Source organism: Saccostrea cucullata, unplaced genomic scaffold (assembly GCF_032062105.1).
Source record: "Saccostrea cucullata isolate Sc308-1 unplaced genomic scaffold, CSIRO_AGI_Scuc_v1 ctg14091, whole genome shotgun sequence".
NCBI classification, from domain to species: domain Eukaryota; kingdom Metazoa; phylum Mollusca; class Bivalvia; order Ostreida; family Ostreidae; genus Saccostrea; species Saccostrea cuccullata.
This window is the reverse complement of record NW_026920825.1, coordinates 4,762-17,154: the sequence shown is the minus strand read 5'-3', so window position 1 is coordinate 17,154 and position 12,393 is coordinate 4,762. Positions and strand designations below refer to the sequence as shown.

General features: G+C 37.1%; 2 protein-coding genes across 2 annotated transcripts; one reads left to right on the top strand and one right to left on the bottom strand.

Moving 5' to 3' along the window:
- The first annotated feature begins 310 nt into the window (after positions 1–310).
- On the top strand, positions 311–1,792 carry LOC134258344 (tripartite motif-containing protein 3-like). The gene has a single exon (XM_062740867.1). The coding sequence runs from the start codon at positions 331–333 to the stop codon at positions 1,495–1,497; it is 1,167 nt and encodes a 388-aa protein (XP_062596851.1). The 5' UTR covers positions 311–330; the 3' UTR covers positions 1,498–1,792.
- Positions 1,793–1,856: 64 nt separating this feature from the next.
- On the bottom strand, positions 1,857–11,141 carry LOC134258345 (methylthioribose kinase-like). The gene is made up of 8 exons (XM_062740868.1): positions 11,007–11,141; positions 10,582–10,704; positions 7,850–7,979; positions 7,418–7,589; positions 7,025–7,262; positions 2,428–2,590; positions 2,231–2,339; positions 1,857–2,106 (listed from the first exon to the last, which is right to left on the bottom strand). Exons 1-8 carry the CDS (start codon positions 11,079–11,081, stop codon positions 1,959–1,961), a joined length of 1,158 nt encoding a protein of 385 aa, XP_062596852.1. The 5' UTR covers positions 11,082–11,141; the 3' UTR covers positions 1,857–1,958.
- Between the last annotated feature and the right edge of the window lie 1,252 nt (positions 11,142–12,393).

Here is a 12,393-nt window from a genome sequence, read left to right as displayed (position 1 = left end):
TCCCCCTCAAAAGCTCCCAGTCAAATATAGTGTCCAATCTGTGCAACTTAACAACTGTCATTGAATACTCTCTATCACATGTAGTGTTTATCGGTGTATGCTTATCAAGAGTTTAGACCTGACAGCTACTAAATACTGCCATTTAAATCGATTTTAAGGGTTACACATGCGACTTCAAAGAACAATAGCAGAAAATGTTTAAATGCCAGTATAAAGGCTGTATTGCTATTAAAATCAATGCTATCAAGTTCAACATAAGTATTTACATGGAGCCCTTCTTTTTGAAACACAACAGTCAAACCATGTCATAAGTAGTGTATTGGGTAGAATATGGCTCAACGCGTCGTGGACAACCTACAAAACGACTATCTCATCTGCAGTATTTGTCTAGGACGTTATAACGATCCCCGTCTTCTACCCTGTGGACATACTTTTTGCAGACAGTGTCTTTCTGATCACATCGATCAATCAGTTCGAAGTGCAAATGCGGATCACTTCAAATGCCCAAACGATCGCGGAGACGTCAGACGACCAGGACCAAACGTCCCTCTCCGTCAATGGGCTGACAAATTTCCTGTGGATACTTTCATCTCAAGCCTTCTTCAGGCTGTTCAACATCATGAACAGGGACCAACGCCTTCAGAACCGGAGGTCAATGCCAGACCTAGAAGAGGTCCCGTAAATCCTAGACCCAGGCCACAACAAACCCAACGACCAGGAAGAGGTCCCCAACAGAACCCAGCACCACCTCCACCTCAACACGAAAGTAATGGACTGACGTGCTTAGAACACCCTGCAAGACAACTAGAATTCTTTTGCCTAGGATGTTCAATTCTAATTTGTTCTCACTGTGCAGTTCAGAATCACAGACGTCCTAGATGCGAATGCTTGTCCACTGAAGAAGCACTGAGAAAATTGTCACCAAAGTTAGAACAGTTAAAGACTAAATTCCAAAACCAACTCTCGTACATACAGGATTTGAATAGAAATGGAATGCCCTTTGATACTGAACTGGAAAACAGCAAAGCAGAAGCTTTTAATTATTTGTCTTCTGTCGAAAACAGAGTTAGCGAATTTACACAACAGTGTCTTCGTGAAATTGAAAATTTGAAATCCACAGTGAGAGAAACTGGACAAAATATACCGAGAGAAGATGGAAACATGGCTTCATTACTTAGCAGACTACAAGAAACAAGGCAAGGTTATGAAAGCATTTTCAATGCACCGCCAGGTGAAAATTTTCTGAGGAATTTAAACAGATATGAGGTGCAGGCCGATACATATGAATCGGAAATCGAGAGAGCGATCTCTAACAATCCTGTGCCTCAGATGGATCTTGTCACTAACGCAGCATTTCAAAACTTTCTGAGAAACCCGCCACCAGTCGCCCGCATGGAAATCAAAGAACTAACCACGGCGAGGCAGCCCCGACAGCAAGTAAGAAGGGAGGCCACATTTACCATGTCCAACGGACGGAGAAACCGATCCTCACGATGAAACCAAACATTTTTATGTTCCACTTGAAACAACGTGTAGACTTAAGATTTTTGTGCAAAAAAAGTAACAATATATAATTTTAATTTAATTTATGAAAGGTTACATTATCTTGCATATACAAACACATGCTTACATGGGATGCTGATAACCTACGTATACTCAACCTTTCTACAGATCTTCTAGGAACCATTATAGTTATATGTTATGTGTACCAATATTCAACTTACTTTAAAAGCATATGCATGGTGTTGAAAGCTCTGAGAGTAATTGTAGAAAATAAAGGGTGAAAGGAAAAATTACAAAAACCTTTAATGGCTTCTTCGAAAAAGCTAACAACTTTCAAAATATTTTTAATCCAGAAAATAACATTTAATTTTTATAATCAGGGTGTATTTTTCCACATTTTTCGTCCACTCTTAAGAAATAACGTAATAATGATCAATTGATTTTCCAAGTGAGTGCTAGTGGGTCAGCATCAGAGCGATGACTAGGAGTTTGTCTACTGTTGTAATGTTATGTCTCCCCAGGAGGAGGCGTACCCCGGCCCCCAAGGCGTCCTGTTTACTGTAGGGGCTATGGAGGTCCTCCACTGGTGCAGCCCCAACCACCCTGAAAACGATTAAAAAATTTTGTTTCACAAATACGAAGAATAAAATAGAAATATCTGTATTATATTATTCCTGCATGAAAAAGGTGATATCAACAATTTTTAAGATAATGAAATGTGGCCTACCGTCTAATTAATTCACAACCAGCAAACCCAGCCATTTCAGATAGTAGTTTATCTTGGTAGGACTGTAGCTCTCCAACAAAACTCGTCATTTCCTTAAGGTATTTGTTTACTGAAGAAAAATGTTTATTTGGTTCAACAAGTATTTCTTACCTTATTAAATAAAATAACTGTAACCCATCACATTTCTATACTATTACCTGTCACTTTGCATGCCTCTATCATGAGTTGCGCAAACTTTCTATGTCGATCGTGGTCTTCTGGTATTGACATGTGGCCATAATACGAGAAAATGTAATTGGCAAGAAGAAGCCCAATATCAAAAGCTGGAGGCCCCATGTATGCAAATTCCAAGTCTATGATCTTTAAAAAAAGTAATGTTGAAGTTCAGCCTTCAAGGATGTGTAAAGATTTGAATTTAGAATTGATTGACAATAGAACCCCTATATCCGTTTATAACATCAATACAGAGCGTTTTAATATCTTTGCTTTCCATGGATCATTATTCACAAGAAAACATTGATGTAACCATCAATTGTCGCCCGGGAAATATATATATTAAACAATGGAAATAAGTTCTTGATCATCAAACCGCTTTGATGTGTGTGAAAAGGCATGCGTCTAATTGATGGAGACGATAGTGGCGAATATTTTGAAAACTCATAGTCGGACAAGTAGAGCTTTTCAAAAAAGCTAACCGTCTTTAGCAACAATTTTAAACAGTAAACAGATTTACACTTAACAGGCCGTATAATTCTTTTGAATTTCTTGATTTTGTATTTCTAAATTAGCTTTTTACGGGCATTAGCCCTACCATGGTTGTCGCTCGGTCATCTCCGTAAACTTTGACTGGCCGAGAGCTTTCGGCAAACCTCGGCTGATTCCCATTCACTCTTCAAACAAGAAAGGGGAAAAGAATAATAACAAATTGTAAAGCCTGCAAGCAATAACTATCATATTTTATTTATAATGAAATTAAAGAGACCTTTTTATTTATTGCTATAAAAAATATCATGTTATTAAGAAATAATTACTGCTGATTTTGTTGTTCGTTTTGTCATTTTTTTAAGATTGGAAATAAGTCGTACGAAAAATAGATCATCAGAAAGTTATCTCCCTTGCCTTGAACAGCATTTCATCCAATGAAATAATTGAAAATTTTCTCATCATGCAATTTCTACCAATCACAAAAGAGAGGAAGTGCATAGTCCGAAGACTGTAAAAAACTTCAACTATACAATACCGTCTTCCAAGGAAGACGGTAATAAAAAAATGAAACAAAAACGGTACCATTTTTAAACTTGATCAATTCCTCAAGTAAATGTTGGCTGCATAAAATATAAATTGAAGTTAGACACATGCATCAACTATATTCAAAAATGTATTTTAATTTTCAATTTTCGAATATAAAACACGAACTGTGCAGAGTACGTTTTTATGCGAGAAGTAAAATTCGATGTTCTAAAAAAAGGAACCTGTCATTTTTTCCATAGTAAATGATAAGCAACTTTATATATTAAATATGAAAAACATATATATTTTTACAGATTCACTTTATGAAATTAAATATATTATGTATCTCCTAATCTATAAGGGAAAGAACAATCTGATTAACAATCTTTTCAATGTTTAGAAAACCTTTAACTCTGAATAACTACTCCCGCCCCAATCCCCATACACCAACACTTAAACGGATATGTATAGAGCAGCCCGGTCCTCCGGGCTGCAATAAATTGCTGAAAATTTTGCGTCGAAGTCACCACAAAGCAGAACAATCCAAAGAGCATACCTATAATTCAAGATATTATTTACGGCGCCGCTGGAGGGCCAGGTAAAAAAATATTTTTATTTGTTCGGACAAATTAGAAATTCGTTCGGACGAATTAGTTATTTGTTCGGACGAATTAGATATTCGTTCGGACAAATTAGTTATTTGTTCGGACGAATTAGATATTCGTTCGGACAAATTAGAAATTCGTTCGGACGAATTAGAAATTTGTTCGGACGAATTAGTTATTTGTTCGGACGAATTAGATATTCGTTCGAACAAATTACAAATTCGTTCGGACGAATTAGAAATTTGTTCGGACAAATAAGTTATTTGTTCGGACAAATTAGATATTTGTTCGGACAAATTAGAAATTCGTTCGGACGAATTAGAAATTCGTTCGGACGAATTAGAAATTCGTTCGGACGAATTAGTTATTCGTTCGGACAAATTAGATATTCGTTCGGACAAATTACTTATTTGTTCGGACGAATTAGATATTCGTTCGGACAAATTAGAAATTCGTTCGGACGAATTAGTTATTTGTTCGGACGAATTAGATATTCGTTCGGGCAAATTAGATGTTTGCACAAATTATCCTTTAAAGAGAGATATACACTTTGTCTATTCAGGAGGATTCATCCTTTTTTAATACATAAATAGTTCTTTGGACCATGACATACACACGTAGCAACTAGACATGTGATATTAAAGTCGGGTATGTTGATTGTAAATATTCGGAAATAATGGATCTATACCGGTATATATTATAGGCCTAAAGTCTGCCATTCTGAAAGTATATTTTCTGAGAGCCCACTAGTAAATTCAATTAAAGGGTCAGTTACTTCTTATCAAACATCTTTTCACTCCCATCCCTGATTAACACTGGGGTGCCAGTGGTCAGTTACCGCTTCTTTGAAAAGATGAGATCCACTCCTTAAGGTTTTACTCCTACTGCAGGCAATTGGTTCGGGAAAAAATTGACATTGAAAAAGTAACCCCCCCCCCACCCCCTTGAAATAGGACTGTCAACTTTGGGCAACTTTTCCTGAGTCACCCCCTTTTTTTTGCTTGTCAACTTTTCAGGTAGCTATTTTTTTCTCAGCCCCCCCCTTTCACAAACGATGCTACGTGGCTGCATTGTATTATATTGAATAAACTTCGGACTCAAAATGTCGAGCCTCTTATTCGAGGGTCTTAATTTTTTTAAGGTGGGGCTTACTAGCTAGGACATTTGTAGATTTGCTTCTATACCGCTGTTCCCACATTTAAGTATTTTGTGATAAAGGGAAAAAAAGAGAATCCAATGGATTCTTTCTAAGATCGTTAAAAACTATTATTAAGTATCTATATAAATTTTATTTTATTTTATATTTAAATATCAGAAAAGCGCATGAATTAAAACATGCAGATACATGTATAATATTGACCAAATTAAACACACGCCCCTTTCCGGGAAAAGGATAAAAATAGATGAATACATGTACGTTCCTAGAAAGTGCAGTAAAATTTAAAAACACATCATAATTTAATGCAAGTTAAGGTTCTCAATGATTAAGACAATCGATCGTTTTTTAAATAGAGGAGGGGGGGGGGGTTGTTACTTGAAAATATTTTGACATTCATTCATGATTTATTTTCCCCGTAAAAGGGGTTGCTTTCATAATTTCCCTTTCTATGTGAGTCATTGGCCTATCAAACCTTCGAAATGGAACTCAACTGTAAAAGCGTATAAACAAAATTAAGAAATACTGAAAGTGAAATTAAATAGTTTGTTCGACTACATGTACCTCTCCAATAACGGGAGGGGGCTATAGTTATGCTCTGAAAATCAATGGACTAGGGAATATACCAGATTGATCGGTTGACCTCGTAATTCACCGGCTCGCGAGTCATATGAACAACCTGGGATCAATACGAACAGGTTCATTTTTGTGAAGTTTTCTAAATTCACAAACAGGAATATTTAATTAAAAACTCAATGAGGACCTTTTAATCATTTTATACACTGCATATGTACCAGATTGATTGATTGATTGAATGTTTTACGCCGAATCGGCAATATTTCAGCTACAAATCGGCGACATATGTATCAGAAATGTATTTAAAAAATCATTCACATGTCATGATTAATAACTGCACGGTAGTGAATATGTACAGTACATAAAAATCATAAGAAAGAGATCAACATTAAAACGACTTATCTTCAAAATATTTATTGATAAAGTTGTTCATTAAAGTTATTTTGCAAAGAATCAAAATAAAATGAAACGTCTTGGTGCAAACCGCACATTATTCGCGGTGTCCTGATAGTTGTTCACAATTTCTCTAATTTGTCCGAACAAATAACTAATTCGTCCGAACAAATTTCTAATTCGTCCGTACAAATAACTAATTTGTCCGAACAAATTTCTAATTCGTCCGAACGAATTTCTAATTTGTCCGAACGAATATCTAATTCGTCCGAACAAATAACTAATTCGTCCGAACGAATATCTAATTCGTCCGAACAAATATCTAATTTGTCCGAACGAATTTCTAATTTGTCCGAACAAATATCTAATTCGTCCGAACAAGTATCTAATTTGTCCAAACGAATTTGTAATTTGTCCGAAAGAATATCTAATTCGTCCGAACAAATATCTAATTTGTCCGAACGAATTTCTAATTTGTCCGAACGAATTTCTAATTTGTCCGAACGAATATCTAATTCGTCCGAACAAATATCTAATTTGTCCGAACAAATAACTTATTTGTCCGAACAAATAACTAATTCGTCCGAACGAATTTCTAATTTGTCCGAACAAATAAAAATATTTTTTTACCTGGCCCTCCAGCGGCGCCGTAATTATTTGACACTGATCCCGATCAAATTATGTCACTTCTGCTTCGTACAGGACACAAACTGCAAACTCACACACAGTTTGCGTTACTACGAATAAATCCCCTCCAACTCCGTTGCAAGGGGATGATTACTTTTAAAAATCATATGTATGGCATTTAGTGTCCTTTTAGCTATGTGAACCTACTTTTGTGTTAGCACCATCCACCATAACAGAACCCGTATGTAGATCACCGTGTACAAGGCATTCTTTCTTCGTCAAGAAAATGTGCTTCATGTCCTTTGCTACATCTAAGACTCTAGGATCATCGTATAGTTGTGGAAGACTAGAACTGATGTCGTCTGTAAGTTTGTTTGTAGCATCACATTTGTCGAAGGGTTTCGTGAAGATATACTGCTCAGTAAGAGTGACTAGTTCAGTATCTCTGGAAATACATGTATACTAAATTATTACTAATACAGGAAAAAGATGGAAACTAAAGGGCGAAGAACTTTCCTACCATATATAAGCAACTGCTAGTCTACACGTTTAGCTCTAAAATTAATAATTTGACAATTCCTTTAACGATGTTTGACTCACTGAAATTTGTTTTTGTATTCACTAAATCTCTTCTCGCTAATTTTGGCGACATGAGTTTTATTGTGAACTTTTCCAATGTCTCTGGCTAATTTCTTTACTGCTGCCATAGAACAAACTCCGCTTATGAGTTGTTTACGAAAATCCTTATACGTCAGTAAATCTTCCATACAGACTGAAAGAAGACAATGGATTCTTACAGTTGTTTGTTGATTCTGACTATGAAAGTCAACTTTAGCATTTTATTGATATTGATAAATCTTCAGATTTTTTAGTTCATTTCATTCTATTGTTAATTATTTCCACCATTCAAATGTCCCAATTTCATACATTATAGATCAAAATAAAAAAGCATTTGAAAAGAGAAGTCATTCTACCAACAAAAAAAAAAAATAATAATAAATAAAATAAAATAGTGGTTCGGATTTTACACACGTGTTCTCGACTCCTTGTCATAGAAGAACGGTTGTGGTACACTGCGAGGTGCGAGGTCCGAAAACACACAGAGGGCGTCATACTCAGTCTGGCCCCGGGACGGGTCCAGCGGGTACTCAGGGCCTAAACACTGGAATAGAATAAAAGATCAGAAAACACACAGAGGGCGTCATACTCAGTCTGGCCCCGGGACGGGTCCAGCGGGTACTCAGGGCCTAAACACTGGAATAGAGTAAGTGAACAGAAAATACACAGAGGGAGTCATACTCAGTCTGGCCCCGGGACGGATCCAGCGGGTACTCAGGGCCTAAACACTGGAATAGAGTAAGTGATCAGAAAACACACAGAGGGCGTCATACTCAGTGTGGCCCCGGGACGGGTCCAGCGGGTACTCAGGGCCTAAACACTGGAATAGAGTAAATGATCAGAAAACACACAGAGGGAGTCATACTCAGTCTGGCCCCGGGACGGGTCCAGCGGGTACTCAGGGCCTAAACACTAGAATAGAGTAAGTGATCAGATCAGAAAACGCACAGAGGGCGTCATACTCTGTCTGACCCCTGGACGGGTCCGGCGGGTACTCAGGGCCTAAACACTGGAGTAGAGTAAGTGATCAGATCAGAAAACACACAGAGGGCGTCATACTCAGTCTGGCCCCGGGACGGGTCCAGCGGGTACTCAGGGCCTAAACACTGGAATAGAGTAAATGATCAGAAAACACACAGAGGGAGTCATACTCAGTCTGGCCCCGGGACGGGTCCAGCGGGTACTCAGGGCCTAAACACTGGAATAAAGTAAGTGATCAGATCAGAAAACGCACAGAGGGCGTCATACTCTGTCTGACCCCTGGACGGGTCCGGCGGGTACTCAGGGCCTAAACACTGGAGTAGAGTAAGTGATCAGATCAGAAAATACACAGAGGGAGTCATACTCAGTCTGGCCCCGGGACGGGTCCAGCGGGTACTCAGGGCCTAAACACTGAAATAGAGTAAATGATCAGAAAACACACAGAGAGCGTCATACTCAGTCTGGCCTCGGGACGGGTCCAGCAGGTACTCAGGGCCTAAACACTGGAATAGAGTAAATGATCAGAAAACACACAGAGGCCGTCATACTCAGTCTGGCCCCGGGACGGGTCCAGCGGGTACTCAGGGCCTAAACACTGGAATAGAGTAAATGATCAGAAAACACACAGAGGGCGTAATACTCAGTCTGGCCCCGGGACGGGTCCAGCGGGTACCTAGGGCCTTAACACTGACAGGGAATGGTAAATTACAAATAAGAGATCACATCATAAAAAGTAATTTATGCTTTATGTAACCTAGCTGAGATGGTTGGATGCATACTTGTTTATCCATTGGGAAGGACACTAAAAATGATTATTTTCTTTTCTTTAAATCGTTCATGCAGTTTCAACTCTTCATTCTTAGAATAATTACAAGCAGCATTATATAAAGTCGTTTTTTATATTTAATTAAAGTATGTAAATTTAATTTAATTTTAATTTTGTGATATATAAATATGTGAATGAATATGAATATTAAGCAGAAAACAATTTGCAGTGGCATGTTTTCATTATACACTTGCTGTACTTTAGAGTCATATACCAATATGGCAAATTTTTACATTGTAAATCGTGTGTCTATTTACATTGAGTAGACAATGGGAGTCTCAAGGATACTATAAAATTCAACAGCTTTCGTAATAAAATTGTTTTCATTTTAGGGGGCGGGGGAGTGTCGAATGTTGAGATCTTGGATGTTCCAAGCTTTACCAGATTGACATGCCAAGAAATCTCTTCCGATTTCGACAGCGATGGAGTCAATAAAAGTGTAATTGATGCAAATCACCCATATTCCCAAAACGCCAGCAAGACAATTTACGGCAGCAGACTTCAGGGGGTGGATCCTAGGTTTTAAGCTTTCTTAGTTAAAGAAAAAATAAACTTGTACCCCAGGAAGTCGTACAAATACCCTAAAAAGTTACTGTCAAATATCTTTATTTACAAAATACGTAAAATCCCAGAGGCACTGGTACCAAAATTTATTTTTAAAAAAATATTGGACTGAAGAAAATAAGAAAAAAACAATCAAAAGAAAATATTCACTTTAAAATGAAAATATATACATAGCCAATCGGGTTACGTCTACCCATTCAGTACTCGTCTCCATCTTTTGTTCAACCAGGAAATGATGTATACTTCCGGAAATTTGGTACTCTTTTATCTATATTTCGACGCGGTACTTCCACAACTACCCGATGTCAATTTATTTGTACTGAGAAAAAATATTTTGAAATTGAATTACGTAAAAAAAATTGAAAGGCAGCTTATTTTATTGAAGAATTACTTTACTATAATTTTCATCCCCCCACCCGAAAAAGACAAGAGGGTGGGGGGGGGGGGGCACCCGAAAAAGACAGGGGGGGGGGCAAAGGCTTCTAAATAATTGATATTCTACCTATAATTTTAACCCAGTAAACTTTAAGATCCCTCCCTCAAAACTGCAGACATTAATTGCTTCCGCACGTCTCCCAGGGGAAGAATCACAGATTAATGTTAATTCGGCTTTTATTGAGTTTGCTATACGGAGAGAATGCTAAGATTTTCTTGGCATGATAAACTTTCGGCGTGATGTATTTACTATTCCTGGCTCTTGACTAACTATACCCTGTGTAGAACCCTGATGTACGAAAAAATGAAGAAAAAGTATGAGCTGTACCACCGATTTTACCTTTATATAAGGAGGCGCCCGCTTAAGAATAATACTTTGTCCAGACTTTTTAGCTCTGATGACGTCATTCAGATTCCCATCTCCAACTGAGGTCAATACAGTGGTATCTGAGCCACTAAAACACTTCAGAAATTTCATAATTAAATTTAGATCAAGACGAATTAAAAGTATTACAAGTCTAAGAGATGAATACATTGTACATGTACATTGTACATTTATATTACATGCATTAATAAGTTTGAAATTAATAATAATGAAATAAAAAAATTGTCTTTGATATTTTCAAATTTACGTTTTACAGGAAAGAAAAAAAATTAAACGATTCTCGTTCCCCAAAAGTGTTAACGGATTGAAAAAAGCTATTTTAATCAGTGTGTCATTGATCAAGATTTTTATCACTGAGAGCGTTCCATACATGAACTCACCTTTAGCTGGTCAAGCTGTGAATACTTGTCCAGCAGGTCAATAAACATCGCATGGTCCTTGTCTCCGGACTCCATCCCTTACAAAAGTGTTGTTCTGTTTTTTGTTTTTTGTATTTCCTTCTTTTTAAAAATATATTCCTGATTTCTCAAACCGTGAATGTGTTGTTAATCCCTCGATAATCATCTGATAAACTTTGTCCCACAGTCAATTGTATGGAACGCTACAACTGTTTAATGTGACACGACTTTTTTTGGTACATTACAGTATCCAATGGAAAAATTTTGCACAGAAAGTTCAAGAACTAATAGCAACAGTTTAATTACACTGCATATTTGTTTAGATAAACTATTGCTAATTTAATACAAATGTAAAAACGAACATAGGACACACAGACACTTATGGACCCCATCCCCCTTTCCATTTTTTTATGCCCCGTAATCGAAGATTCGGGGGTATATTGTTTATGTCGTATCCATCCTTCTGTCTGTCTATATGTCTGTCTGTTTATCCGCAAAAACTTTAACCTTGTCCATAACTTTTGATTTAGTGGACCTATATGACTTCTTATATTCCACATGTATATTCCTTGTGACAAGGCCATTCTTTGGGTACCACCAAACTTGATAGTTTGACCTTGACCTAGTAGTTTGACACACTTTTACACAAAAATTCAAAACCTCTACTTTGGCCATAACTTTTCAACGGTAGATATAAGGACTTTCATACTTCAAGTATTTATTCTTCGTGACAGGACCTTTCATTGAATACCAACAACCTTGACCCTTTGACCTTGGAGATTTACGTACTTTAAAAAAAAACTCTGACCTCGGACATAATTTTTGAACGGTAAGGGCTAGGGTTTTCATACTTCACATATGTAATCCTTCTAAGAAGACCTTTTATTGGAAAAACATTGTCAAAAACATTGATCCTTTGACCTTGACCTTGGAGTTTGACCTACATTTTAAAAACGAACCTTGACCATAACTTTTAAAGGATTAGGGCTAGGGCTTTCATACTTTATATGTGTAATCCTTGTGACAAGACCTGTCATTAGATACCAACAACTTTGACCCTTTGACCTTGGAGTTTAACCTTTTTTTCAAAACTTTAACCTTTGGCCATAATTTTGAACAGTTAGAGCTAGGGCTTTCATACTTCACATATGTAATCCTTGTTACAAGACCTTTCTTTGGAAATAATTAAACTACTTTAACCCTCTGGCATTGACCCTGAAAATTGACCTACTTTTGAAAAACTTATTCTTGGCCATAATTTATAAACAGGTGGTGTTATGGCTTTCTATTTCACATTAGTATATGCTGTCGATAACTATGGCACGCCAAATTCAAAAATGAGATAATCATAGTTCCACAATCGATAAAC